Genomic DNA, 15716 nt, shown 5'->3' with positions numbered 1-15716 from the left:
CAATGAATGTGAAAGTGAGCACTTGCCTTTGCCCATTCTCATGGTAGTATAATTAAAATGTGTCTACTGGCACCTATACAAATTGTGTGAAAGCTTAGACAATAGATACAGTATTTTAGTTACGCCTTTTAAAGCCTTTTAGTTATAAAAACGGTCATATTTGGTTAAACTTATTTTAAATAATTATTATGTGTTTCACAATACTTGATTTATACGAAATAGTACGTGAACTAAAATTATACTACACATACTATAATCATAAGTGTTGGCAACATTGCTGTGGTTTTATGTTGATCCACCGAAAAAATGCTGACAATCAGATAATAACCACAGTAGATGTAGGTACAGTAAAATAGTCAGAATAAGCATACGCTTACGTAGTTTTCCCTTGTTGTAAATATCATTTATTATTCAAATTATTCTCTAGATTGGCGGTCTGACAAGTACAAATATTGTTTTTCAATTTGTGTATGAGTCAGAGTATGGACATAATAGGTTGAGCAAGTGGCTGACATCCATTTCCCGTAAAAACAAAATCTGTCAATACAAACCTCCACTCTGTGGAGGCCCATATGATCCTATTAGGATCGGACATGGTCGAAAGAAAGAAAAGATGATGGGTGATTTCCAACCACTCTTGTTTCTACATGGGACATTTTATTGAAACTCATGGAACTCCCACCTGGCCGACACATAGGTATTATTAAAATCCAATAGGGAAATTATAAAATACTACGTTCGTAATTTAGTAATTTTATTAGATACAAAAATGGGAAAAATAAAATTCTCATCATATATGTAAAATTGAATTCACTTTATTTATTATTATCGATATTACCGGCTTCAAACAATCCGGCACGTAACATGGATTATTACGGTATTGTATAATAATATTATATCCTATATGACTACATGAATGTTAAGAAAATGCATTTTTTTATTATGTAGTAGGAACTTACTTATAGTACCTAATTATGGCATAAAATGGTCATAATTGACTATTATATTTGACTATAAGCATGTATTTCACTTAGATGTGATAAAAGATAACATGCGTAATGTCACTATTTACAATATTAGATAAGAATAAACATTATTGAAATTTAATTATTATTAATAAACAGAGAGAGTATTAATAGTTACTTACGATATAAAAGAAAAATAATTAATTGATTGATTATGTATGCCAATAGAAATGTCACATCATTGTTCGATGCTTCCCCCGATTTCTGCAAATTCTAAAGTTGAAAATATACTGACACTTCAAAGGTTATAATCGGTTCGCGAAAAAAACAAATGACGATCAGTTTATTTGTTTGACAGCTGATAGTTCCAGTGTCATATTTTTAGATTATATTTTCGTAGTAATAAGTGAGGAAATATGCATTTATTTCTTGTTAAAAGTCATAGTACAGATTTAAATCGTAAATAGTGGTATATGGACGGAAAGATGCGTGCGAAGAAACGTATGGTGACGGATAGAAAACGCGTTTTTAAAAGTGATATTATCTGTGATTATGTCGAGTTTTATAAAATTGTGCTGGATTCAAATCGAAGTAAGTTCGGGACTTTAAGTGATAAAAATTTAAGTGATATCGCTTATAAATCAACAAAATGGTATTTTAATAAGAAATTGGTGTGGGTTTTCCAAAATGTCTTAGTATACTAATATAAGGGGATGATAATAATATGTCATTGCTTGAACACAACGTACTTAACTATTTACATCAAAACATGTTCGTGACTAGTATAATATAATCACGTATACATTTATTATTGATACTTAAAATATGTTATAAACTCATAAATAATAAGAGTAATAAATTATTAATACGATAATTAGCTACTTATTAAAAAATCTAGGTGCCACAAACTACAGTGGAAATATAAAAATGGTGCGTTATAGTTATCAAAGATATTGGGTAAGACTGAATTTCGTGAGAAAGAATTAAAAATTATAGCTAGGAAATAGTTTGGTTTAAGTTAATTTTCTGTAAAACCACATCATTGTCAGCAGACAACAGGTAATATTGTTAAATTCAGTGTAACAAAAAACATATTTCTAAAATATGAAATATAAATAATATGTACTTTTATACCAGTTGTCATGTATGTCTCGGAGACTTGGTACATGACTAAAACACAGAGAGAGTGTTGGACTCATTCCATTGGTGCGTGCTGGGCGGTAACTTCGGACCCATCAACGATACACAGTTTGGTCGACGAAGATACAATTACGAACTGTACGCCTTGTACGAGGACCCGCACGTTAACAAAACTGACATTCGGGAAGACAGAAGGCAAATGAAGACCTGGTCGACCTTTCATATGGTGAAGTGATAGCGTCGAGTTAGATTTAAAGACATTGGGCAACTTAAACTGGAGAGAAAGAAATTTGAACAAATGTAGATGCTAGAGGAGGCCAAGACACTTATGACGTTGTTGTAACAGAAAAAAGAAGACATTTAGTAAAGCAAAATGATTGGTGCATTTTTTGCAGTTATTATTCCCCGTTATAATTTTGAAGAAGGTTACTACCCAATATAAACATAGAACATACTTAGTACATAAATAATTGATTTATGGAATGCAATGATTCCAGCGTGTATAATAAAATTGGCTTGTTTTGTTTGATTTGTGATCGAAAATCAAACAAAATGTTCATTTTTTTCCCTAAACAAACAGTTGTATATTACATATTTATTTAAGTTGTTTCAGAAAATGCTAATTTATATATCCTAAGGGTAATATAATTATTTTATTTGGTACGTATTACAATCAGTATGCTATTTCAATAAATTAATATTATTGATTATCATAACACCCAGTCCTTTATTTTGTCAGATAATTCATGCCATACGAGACTATACACACATAAGTTGACAACATCATAAAAACAGCAACCCGGCTCGACTAGCTCAATGGAAAAAAATATTTAAAATGAAGTTGTAGTTATTGCGACAACTATTAAAAGAAATTATAATACATATTTATGAAGTAGTCAACTTGTTCTATGCATGCAATAGGTTTAGGGACCGTTGGGGGTTGACACCAAATCGTATTACGCCTTCTGTGGCGTTTCTGTTTGCTTGTTGTTGAGAATATTTTGAATCTCCTGCAAACTCTTGCCCTTGGTTTCGGGCAGTAGGAAGTAGACGAAGAAGAAACCAGATAGCGTGAATATGCCAAAGATCCAAAACGCGTAATGGATGCCGATCGCCTCCTGGAGGGCGCTGAAATATTTTGTCAAGATGAAGCCAATGATCCAGCAGACTGTGGTTGCTACTGTTGAAGCAACCGATTTTACAGTTGGCTCAAATAGCTCTCCCATTACAGCCCATGGTAAAGGCCCAAATCCTGAAAATCAAGAAAATATTATTAGGTAGGCATATATTATTATTTCAATAAATAAAAACCAAAATGAAACATATTTTCAATTTTGGCTAATCGAATAGTAAAACGTATTGCAGATGTTTCAGACAAAATAAACCCGAAATAATAGTACATTTCCACACGTTTAACATGTTTATTGAAAATCGTGGGAATAAATATCGACTTCCCAAGTAATTATAGAAAAGTTTATTTATTATACTATATCAAATGCTACAATTTTATTTTCCTAGTAATTTATAACAATATATTTGGTATAACCTTCTAAATAAAAATAATGCCAGAAGTAGCCTTTTAAGTAGGTAATCATGACTAAGTTTATTTTTCATATTTAAGCATTCAAATTTATATTTAGGTAGGTACGCGTATTTCCTAATTCTCATATACATATATTTTATGTTATATCGCCCAAATGCATAGTCATAATTAAGTCCTATAGTGGCATTAAGCAACGCTTACGCCACATTTGGCTATAAAACTTTTATTACAGACATTTTTTAATAATATCTTAACAACTGAATATTATAATATAATACTCTGATTCAGTGATCAAAAGTGTAACAATTTATGTATTCTGCATAAATTGCAAGTTTCTGCTACTTTCTGAGGACTTACCAACACAGTAGACGCACATGAAGATGACGAGTGACAAAACTGGAAGCCATGTGATTGATGCGACAGCTGAACTTCCCGATGAGTCCAAGAGGAAGAAAAGGCCAAGAAAAAACTGCAATTAACATAATTTTATTGTTTAAATATGGCAGACAGCCAGCTGTAATTTATTATTAAATATTTATTAACGAACCTACCCAACCAATTCTCTATCTGTGTCACAGTGACTATGAGGACCCCGAGGTGAATTAGTTTTGAGAAAATATTCACATCATCTAATTAAAGACTTCAGCACACCTATTCTATACACAAGACTACTTTCGGCCTTTATGGCAGCTAGCTAGGGTAGAAAAGTATCGAAATATTAACACTTATTGTAACAATTACAATAAGTTAGCCGTCTGAACTGTCAAAACTGTCTATCTCACTCTATAATTTATCACAACCAAGAGAGGTGCTGTTAAAGCATAGCACTTATTGTTAACAATTACCACTAACTTATTGTAATTGTTACAATAAGTGGTAATACTTGGATACTTTCCTACCCTAGATAGCGGCCGAAAGCAGTTTTGTCTACAGAATAGATGCGCAGGAGGGCACATAATTTAAAAAAAAACTGCATACATGTTAGAAAAGTCCTAGATTAACAAAAAGATTTACATATTAATTTGACGTTTTTCAAAATTGAGAATGTAAAATTCTTTAAACTTGTATTATAAAAAAAAAAAAAAATTTTTGCAAGTGGAAAGACGTCATCAATATACCTACATAAATTAATACCTATATATTATCATCTGGGAGAAAATTAATTTATGTTGTTTAAAATATTCGTAATGCGACTATATTTTGCCGTTAAGTTTGTGGAAATATCCTTGGCAAGACAGGCAGTCATGAACCCGGCGTAGGAGATATGGTGCCCAGTGGACGCACGGCTTAAGCGTTGGACTATCACGCCGTGGGTCTCAGGTTCGAATCCTGGGTCTGGCAAGTACAGATATTGTTTTTCAATTTGTGTGTGAGTCAGGGTATGGACCTAATAGGTTGAGCAAGTGGCTGACATCCATTTCTCGTAAAAAAACAAAAATCTGTTAATACAAACCTTCACTCTGTGGAGGCCCATATGATCCTACTAGGATCGGACATGGCCGGAAAAAAAACGCATGCCTGCTTTAGCTGGGTCGCACATCTAATCTCGTCGAATATGTTGAAGTGGTTTTTTCGGTATTCACAAAACACACGTAAGTTAATGTACGTCTGCACACGGCTCGAATGCGACATTTTACGACATTCGAGTCGGCGCACATGTGCAGAAGGTTTATTTTCATTCCTTTCGTCTAGCCGCGTGACTTCACTGTCCCGGGCTGTCCTCGCTTGTGCGCATGGAAAACATTTGCTACATTGCGCCTGATTATGGTTTATGACCAATTTCGAGCGTGAAAGATGTGAATTGAATCCTACTCTTTTTTTGAATTGTTTGTATGTTTTTCAAAATTATGTGGAATCTAACATTTATAAATCTTGTGTATATTCAGTATTGTATAAAAAAAACAATGATTCCATTAACTTTAGGAGGGATTCGAAACCTCCGTAAGCTGAGGCCAAGATGAGAGAGATTTTTGTACTTGAGGGATAATCAGCCACTACTACATACAGTTCAGTGGCGTTCCGTAACTAATCATCTTTAATAAAAAGGTATGTGGAATACAAGACACTAACGTATAATATTGTTTTATGTACCTACCTATTATATAGTCTGATATATATGATAATTAAGTGTACCTGCATAGATTCTTTATTTATTGGGTTTTTATAAGATAAAACTTTTTAGCTCTGTCATATCAAACTACTGCTCGGTAAACGTTTTTTTGTTTTGCAAAATCTATAATAGCTAAATCAAACCATACCAGAGCGATTGTCATTCCCAGTGCAGAAATAATTAACAGCATTCGTCTGCCCAGTCTGTCTACGACCAGAGGTGTAACGGAGCTAGCCAGAACCTGTACCACACCGATTATGATCGTTGATTGATAAGCAGGCAGCCCAGTATCCGCCTTGTCGAAGATAGTCTGCATGTAGAAGAGGACCACGTTAATGCCAGACAGTTGCTGCAAAGCAACCAGGCCACACGATAAGTAGAGGGCCTTAAAGTTTCCCTTGGAGGTCCAGAGATCGCTGATGGGTGCTTTTTGAGTATTTTGATTGGTGGCTAATTGAAGTTCTCGGAGCTCTTGCTGGACGCCGTTCGCAGATTTACCACGGAGTTTCATCAATGATTCGATAGCATCTTCAGTACGGCCTAAAATAAAATTAATTGTGTTATATAATATATACATCGTCGTCGTACATGATTAACTCTAGGTCAAGGCCAAAGTGAGCCGAGGAAACTCAGAAAAAAAGATAAACAAAAATTTAATTAAATTTGAGGTTATAATATTATTCTGAATATCTACGAATACTTTGATGATTTTCTTTGGGTTATCACATTGTATGGCTTCTTTTAACATATGAATCTTGTAACGGATTTGAAAGTCAGATTGACCATGAGAAAACGCGATATAAACCCAATGAAAATCGTACCCACAGTCTTAGTGAGACATATCAATAAGCATGAAAACGATTCACAGTAAAGAAAAAAACTAAATTATCATGTTACCATGAGCAGACTTTGTTCAATGAATAGTTGTTGACTATTCGTCCAATGCAAATTGATTCTTCGACTACAATTTATGAGACAATGCATCCGCCACATAATCAAATTAATGGAAAATACTCTTATGTAGGCATATCATATCTCGATGCTCAACAATAAGAATGTTTTGTAATTTTGCTTACCTTTCGATATGAGATAGCTGGGGGATTCGGGCATGAAGAAAAAGGCGATCATGAAAAGAGCACCAGGCACGATGGAGAAGATGCTCAGCACTAAGTATGAGACGAAAGGACCCACCACGTAAGTTAAAAGGAAGCCAATCACGATGAATATCTGCAAGAAGGATCCCAAGGCACCTCGCACGTCGCTCTGTAATGAAATAACGGTGTGCGTATGTGCGAATAAATTATTATTAGTTACATATACTTACCAAAAATATACCAAATAGAAATAGTTTTAAAACATCCTGCATAAAAAAAATAAAACACTGGGGAAGTGACAAAATTAGTGCGCTTGTCATTGCTAACTATTTAAGAGTTCAAGATATCAACAAAACGTCGATCTTTTAAAAAGTGATAATTTTATACATAGGCGAAAGTTTGTTGTTATTAAAAAAAATGTAAATTAAGTTGACAATTAATACATCCCAATTCCTTATTTAAAGAATATAATATCGTTACTGTACAGGCCAATTGGCGTAACCCTCAAATATTAAATTGTTCAGGAAGTGAAAAAAAAGCTATGGGCATTGGATTTACTTATTATTTTATATAAGTAATATTTTTATTTATTATTTTATGTATATTATTTTATTACAAATTGAGAATTTTCTTATATTAACACACCAGTGGCTTGCGTTTAGAGGGTTCCAGCATTTGGCTGGAATATGTTTTGTTAAGTTACAAATGGCTTAAAAATAGTTTATTTTATTATTTTGATATCAAATATTTTTTTGGGATTTATGATACTTGGCCAGTTCGTGTTGTTAGAGAGTATGCAATAAGTCCATTGCCATCAAAATGTCACTTCGGTGAAAAGCGAGGGTTACACCAATAGTACAGTGACAATATTATAATATGTCAAATTAGGCTATTAGTTGCAAAGTCGGTATCTAACCTCCATTTTCTTTTTAAATATATTTTTTTGAGTCAGATTATTCATAAAATATCACATCCAGCTCAGTTTGTTAGTTAAATGGAATTAAACCGGAGGCTGATTGCAAAGTCGTTTATATCAGCCACGTTTTTTTTTTAAATATTTCATGTCTAAATTTAAACAAGATTTTTTATTTATTTTAATAACGTTAAGTACCTACACTTTAATTCACTATTAGCTTTTTTTAATTGTTTACAAATATATTAGCAAAAAGAAAGTATTATATTTACAATCCGAAACGTTTTTGACGGTTTGGCGACTATATCTAAATGGTGGAATACGAAGATTAACGACATTGAAACGAATAGCCTCAAAATTTTATTTAATAATAGTCGACAATAATAAAAGACGAGCCCGAAGAGATTTTCTACGATACTCGATTCCCATAAAGAATCCCACGTCACTCTGATTTAACGGATTTTTTTGGCCAATAAAGGGGGTTGAGGTTTACATAATATATTATATACTGCCAAATTTAATGCCCATACAATAACCTTATAAATAAAAAAAAAGATCATGTGTAATTATTATTTCTGAGTTCCCTGGTAATTTTAGATCGTTTTATTCTAAATTTAGCATATAGGTGGCAGTGTTGCTTGAGGCGACCCTGCTACTGTGATGATTGTGATCTAAATGTACACAACATCAAGTAAAGAAAAATAATTACAAGATAAAAAGAACTTTTAATGTACCACGTTTTTAATCATATAAACTTGACAATTCAATGTAAATTTAGGACATATAAGGCAATTGTCAAAAAAATCATTTTTTTGCTATTTTGCAACAAACAAACAAATATGTAATACTGAAATGTCATTTTGATTTCCATAGTAACGCACGTATATATTAATAATTTAGTTGCTAGGACCATCCCCTTAGCAACCAATAATAGTGGATCGGATCACGGATTTCTTCCGAAATAACTTTTCATACAAAACAGAATTAGCTGAAAATGAATTCAATTCTACTTCAAGATGGCTAAAAGTATTTTAAGAATGCATTGGCATCGTGTTCTGATATATTCTAAAAGTTTCAAATGTCTAGCTAGTCGGGAAGTTAGTTAAAAATCGATTGCAATATTTGTACTGGATAAACAACCACCGGACAAACAAGAATACGAACTAAGAAAAACGTGGTAAAATATCATCGCTGTGTATTCAAAACCGGCTACGTAATTTTTTTTACAAAAACACTGCGAATTTTAATGAATTATAATATATTCACATCAATTGCACATTATGCCTACAACCCGAGAAATGTCACACTATATTGTCCCCGATATGGCAATGGCATTACATAATTTAGATCAGTTCAACCCTTAGACTATAGATACATCGTTCAACCATTCTGATTACCTCGGCTATTTCTCCCACGTACATAGGCACACAAGTGAAGAGTTGTCCAACAGAGAGTCCCCAGACTATTCTGGCCACGTATAACTGCTCAACAGAAGTTGCGGTGGCTACTAAAATCCATCCAACAATGAGGGGAACTCCACCAGCCAGGATCGAATACTTTCTGCCAAACTTGTCGGCCGCCATGCCACTGTACAGTGGCCCTAGAAATGACATAACATTTATTTAGTTTTTTTAATATAAGTACTTGTTATATACCTCCATAAAACCTTTAAATTCCAATGTGAAAAATATCATTGATTTAATTAAATAAAACGCATTTTTTTGTACTTGATCGAGTACAAAATCATTTATTTTTAAATAATCATTCTTTTAATATCATTAAAAATTTTAAAATCCTACATTTGAATGATAAATCTAAAAAAATGGATAAACGGGAAATCCTAGAGATTGATAGATTTAAGAATTGATCAATTTAATTTTGTGTCATCTCCGTTATTGTATCCTATAATGTTCGGGATTGTCTTATTGATCTAACATAACATTATAGATTGTACATTATTTATTATATTATTTTATATTTTTTTAAATTTATTTTTAACACATATTTTTGTTTCTATTCGTTTGTCCATCAATAATTAATTGGTGTAATTGAAATGATATTGTATTTTTTTATTGTAAATTTTATAAAAGATTTATTATTCAAATGTATTGTGTTATTGTAAGTGCTTATTGCTTCTATTTTGTTTTATGTTAATAATTTAGAATATTTGGTTTAATGATGTATTATGAAATATTAATATCCAATTTCATTAAATTAAATTAAATTAAATTAAATTGATATTGACAAAATATTATTGGACGGTTAATTCAATGTATTGGTAGATTATTTGTGTCACCTTTTGAATTTGTGTTGCTAAGTGCCTGTTGTATAAAGATTACTTAGTTGAAAATGTCCCTCTGAGGCGGACGAAGCCGGTCCAGATTTATTTATTAAAAGTGGAAAAAGTACCATAAAAAATTTGCGTTTTAATAAATTAAATTAATAATACAATGTATTTCTACCGATAGTTTAGAGTTTTGACAGTTTACACGATAAAAGAAATTAGTAAAAAATATCATTTAGATTCTATGTTGTAATAGCTAAAACTCGGTCAACAGATTAGTCGAATCTATTTAGTGAAATAAATAATAATAAAAATAAATAAATACATTTAGGATAATAAAATCATTGTGTGCAATGTATGATTAGATAGGTTAATGTCCAGTACATACACTCCTCTTTCTGTGATTCGTACAGTTTGACTTTTAAAAGATTAGTTATCTTTTCCATCGTTCTGTCGATGGGTTTATACTCGTAGTACGAGACCGCTATCAAGAGAAGTATCTAACTCAAATAACGTAGTATAAACAATAAACTTTATTTGAGTTATATATCGATATTATAATGGAGTGCTACCACGTAAACTCCAGTTCAATTAAACATACTTAAGATAATATATTAAATTGTAACCGCACGAAATGACTATGCGATGTATCTTAAACATACTTATTTGATTTATGTAAATATTAAAATCAAAAAGCTTACCCACTGCAGCACCAAGAGTAATAAGTGACCCAACCCATGATTCCTCATCAGGAGTGATTTTTCTGTCGAGAGGAGATCCAATACCACTGGTCAATTTTGGAAGCGTCGGAGAAGTCCAGCCCATGCACATGCCAAGCGCTAGGATACCAAGGTTCGCTGCAGATAAACAATTTAAATAACAAATTCGTCACAATGTTTTTCATGACAAAATCTCATATTTTAAAATCTTTATATTTCGTGCACTGCTGAGTTGACTGACAGGTTACGAATAATCTAATCTAATCCAATCCAATGTACTTATTTTAACTAAGGACCAGAACAGATAAATAAAAAATGGCTCTGGAAAATATGTGAGACGCAGTCTGCAGCTTTTTGGAGGTATTATTCGGCGCGGAACGGATAACCTGGAGAAACTGGTGGTTTTGCGTGAGAAGGCGAAGCAGAGGAGCGCTGGAGCGACCGAGTGAAAGAGCTTAATGGGGCCACTATTACCTCTACGCTGAGCGGTCAGAGTACCGAGAGGGATGGAGAGTCCTTTTTAAATTTAATAAAATCATAGTCACTCACCCTTTTACATTTATGTATGAAAAGCTTCATAGAACACTTAGACAATCACTTTTTTACACATAGATTCACATTGGTAACATTATTATTCACAGAATACACACGTATGGTATTTCAACTTTTTTAATTTATAACTTTAATCTAAATATCTACTTACATAAAATTATTCCAAGAAATTTAAATAAATGAAGATTTAATAAGAAATAAATTAACTTATTTTTTTTATTGTTGTACCATTGAGTTTCTTACGCGATTTTTTAAATTAATTTAAATTTCGTATGTAAAAATTGCATAGATATTTATTAATTAAATTGTTGATTGAAAACGGAATACGATCCTGTTTTTATTATATACTAGCTGAAGTACCCGGCTTCGCACGGGGTCGCTTCGTGGTTATATTTATCTTAGATATTTGAAAAATAATAAGAGGTAATTATTTCTTTAATATTAAAATATCTGTGTAATACAATATGGCAATATGAAAATAATTATAATAGGAGTAAAGGTCAAACATAAGAACACTAAATTAATATCGAATCCAAAATATGAAAACGTTATTAATGTTATAAATATGTAGTAAAAAAAAAAATCAAAATTGGATGGAACAAACAAACAACAAACTTTGTATGTTATATAATAATAATTTAGAAACCGCACACAACTGACAAAAGTTTCATCGCAATCGGATGAATGGTATAGGAACGCATACGAATAGTATAAGAAGATGATTTTATAATTCAGAAACCTTCGTGGGCATGCGCATGACAACTCACCAAAGTTTCATTGCAATCGGATTAATGGTATAGGAACGCATACGAATAGAAGAAGAAGAAGATGGTTGTACTAATTCAAAAACCTTTGCGGGCTTGCGCACAACAACTGGTCAAAATTTCATCACAATCGGATGAATGGCATAAGAACGCATACAAATAGAAGAAGAAAGAGATGATTGTAGTAATTCAGAAACCTTTGCGGGCAAGGGCACAACAACTCACCAAAGTTTCATTGCAATCGGATGAATGGTATAGGAATGCATACGAATAGAAGAAGAAGAAGATGGTTGTACTAATTCAGAACTCTTCGCGGGCGTGCTCACAACAACTGGTCAAAATTTCATCGCAATCGGATGAATGGTATAAGAACGCATACAAATAGAAGAAGATAGAATAGAAGAAAAAGAAAATAGTTGTAACAATTCAGAGACCTTTGCGGCGTGAGCACAACAGTCGATCAAAATTTCATTGCAATCGGATGAATGGTATAGGAACGCATACGAATAGAAGATAGAATAGAAGAAGAAGATGGTTGTACCAATTCAGAAACCTTCGTGGGTGTTGGCACAATTACTGACGAAAAATTTGTTGCAATCGGATGAATGGAATAGAAACGCATACAAATAGAAGAATATAGAATAGAAGAAGAAGAAGTAGAAGATAGTTGTACTAATTCAAAAACCATTGCGGGTGTTACCACAACAACTGACGAAGGTTTCATCGCAATCGGATAAATGGTATAGGGACCATACGAATAAAAGAACATAGAATGAAGAAGAAGAAGAATAAGATGGTTGTACTAATTCAGAAACCTTCGCGGGTGTAGGCACAATTACTAACGAAAATTTTATTGCAATCGGATGAATAGAATAGGAACGCATACGAATAGAAGAATATAGAATAGAAGAAGAAGAAGAAGAAGATGGTTGTACTAATTAAAAAACCATTGCGGGTGTTACCACAATAACTGATGAAGGTTTCATTGCAATCGGATGAATGGTATAGGGACCATACGAATAAAAGAAGATAGAATGAAGAAGAAGAAGAAGAAGAAGATAGTTGTACTAATTCAGAAACCTTTGCGGGTGTTGGCACAATTACTGACGAAAATTTTATTGCAATCGGATGAATGGAATAGGAACGCATACGAATAGAAGAATATATAATAGAAGAAGAAGAAGAAGAAGAAGATGGTTCTACTAATTCAAAAACCATTGCGGGTGTTACCACAACGGTGAAGGTTTAATCGCAATCGGATAAATGGTATAGGGACCATACGAATAAAAGAAGATAGAATTAAGAAGAAGAAGAAGATGATGATTTTTCTAATTCAGAAACCTTTATGGGTGTGCATACAACCACTTACCAAAATTTCATTGCAATCGGATGAATCGTATAGGAACCATACGAATAAAAGAAAATATAATGAAGAAGAAGAAGAAGATGATGATTTTTCTAATTCAGAAACCTTTATGGGTATGCATACAACCACTTACCAAAATTTCATTGCAATCGGATGAATGGTATAGGAACGCATACGGGACAGACAGACAGACATTCATTTTTATATATTAGTATAGCCTATACTCTTCCCGCAAGTGCAAGCAATAAGTTTACAAAGTTTTATCGCAATCGGATGAACGGTATGGCTGCGCATTAAATACGAACAAACAAACACACAAATATTAATTTTTATATATTAGATGTATGTTTATTATTAAGTTTCAATAATTTGAAATACCTGCCGCAGCTGCCATGTATTGACGCCATTTTTGTCCAGCCTCCGAAGCCATTCTTCTGTCGCCTTGTAGTGTCAACGGAATAACGCAGGTCTCTGCTTCGCGGTCTTCTGACCTACTGTCCATTGGGCTGAGATGGGCCGCAGACACAGACGATAACAGATCGAGCGGTGGATTTTCAATCTTCGAACTGAAAAAAATAGATTAGATAAAGGTATGCACGCAGCTTTCCGCAAATAAGTAACCGTGTAGAATTTTTTTAACATAATATACGCGAGATAAATTTAAACTCTGCCATTCTTGTAAGTGTGGATAGGCGTGCCTTTGAATAACCATATTATAACAAATCAAGAGAATATTCAGTTGTTATTAATTTAAATAATTAATCTGCCATTGGTTATGCCAATTGGAAGGGCAATTACTTTGTTTAACTAACTCACTTTGAATATTTATATTTTCCACGTATGTGAGAGTGAGTTTATGCGGAAGTTGTTTTATGAATAATTAATATAGGGATTATTTAGTTCAATAAATGTACTTCATTGTACTTATATCATTCTGTAACTGTAGTATAGTATACTTACTTACTTAGAAATAAATATTATTTTATCATACAGGGTTTTTTTTATATTTATGTGTATTATATATATGTTAGGCACTTATTTTTATTCATACAAAATTATGTATCATGTCATATTGTAAGTGTCTTGGACTTATAATTTGTAATATTCCCGTTATTCCAAAGTAGAAAACTACAAAGAAATATTATTTTAAAAACTACATAGGTGCTTGTTTCACTCGTAAGAGTCAGTAAAAATAATTTTTATATATCATCATATTCACAACTTATTCATCTTTCTCATGACAAGACGCACTCAAAATCTGTTTGGAGAGAATTAGCCGGCTCGCACATCACAATTCGCCTTGTGTGCCTAACGCCCATAAATCAAAAGTTGACAAAATTTCGACGAATGTTGCATCGTACATCCTCGCACATCTGCCCAGCGGCAAACGTCAAACACGAAAAAAGAGAAGTCTCTCGTCTGCCATTTTTATTGTGTTGATTGTATGAACAAACGTCAAACGCGGCGGCGTGAGCGAGCAATGACATTGTAGACAGAGACAAAGACAGAAATGACCGATGGCCGCCAGCTGTGCGCTTGCGCGGAGGCGACATTCCCGAGATCGACATGCACGCTTTGGCCATTGCAACTAGATGAATGTCGCAGGGTCGCAGAGTTGCAGTTGCATCGGCCAATCTGCGAAGGTCCATTTGATAACGGTTGTTTCTTGGTTTACGATGACGTCACATCGACGAATTCGTCGTAAGACGCATGCGGCGAGTTCTGATGTGCGAGCCCTCTTAGAACTAGCGGTGGTCGGCAACCCATGGACGCGGAGGTTTTAGTCGGCTCGCACATTGGAACTCGTCTCGCCTAAAAACGCATCGAATACGTCGATGTAACGTCATCGTCATTTAACGAAACAACATAACACGTGTTGCCAAATGGAGCTTCGCAGATCGATCGAATGCAACTGTTTCGGCTGAAAAAAACATCTGGCTGTTGCATTCGACATGTTGCATCCTTCTCGGGCTCCGAGTCGGTGGGTCGAAGTCACAAAGAAACACATGCGAATTGGTCATTCCTATACCGGCTCGCCGATCGCCGCATTGAAATATCAATACGTTTCGAAGGCTACGCGCGACTGTCGGTAGATAGATGTGCGAGGTTGTGTCATGCAACACTGGCCGCCTGTTCTCGGAAGCTTTGATTTATGGCGGTAAGGCACACGAGGCGATTTGTGATGTGCGAGCCGGCTTATGGCGTGGTTGAGTAAAGAATAGCTATTAATAAAACATTATATCCAGTACATTAAAAAAAATTATCA

General features: G+C 33.6%; 1 protein-coding gene across 1 annotated transcript; it reads right to left on the bottom strand.

Annotated features, from left to right (window-relative positions):
• Nucleotides 1-3061: 3061 nt before the first annotated feature.
• LOC147067242 (facilitated trehalose transporter Tret1-like) lies at nt 3062-15033 on the bottom strand. The gene is made up of 8 exons (XM_085954980.1): nt 14966-15033; nt 13829-14016; nt 10751-10906; nt 9163-9365; nt 6835-7021; nt 5907-6298; nt 4006-4117; nt 3062-3357 (listed from the first exon to the last, which is right to left on the bottom strand). Exons 1-8 carry the CDS (start codon nt 15031-15033, stop codon nt 3062-3064), a joined length of 1602 nt encoding a protein of 533 aa, XP_085811106.1.
• Nucleotides 15034-15716: the final 683 nt, after the last annotated feature.

This window comes from Rhyacophila brunnea, unplaced genomic scaffold (assembly GCF_057557595.1).
Source record: "Rhyacophila brunnea isolate RB1 unplaced genomic scaffold, BYU_Rbru_1.0 scaffold_4, whole genome shotgun sequence".
In the NCBI taxonomy this organism is placed as follows: domain Eukaryota; kingdom Metazoa; phylum Arthropoda; class Insecta; order Trichoptera; family Rhyacophilidae; genus Rhyacophila; species Rhyacophila brunnea.
The sequence above is the reverse complement of the archived record's forward strand: the minus strand, read 5'-3'. Positions and strand labels throughout refer to the sequence as shown.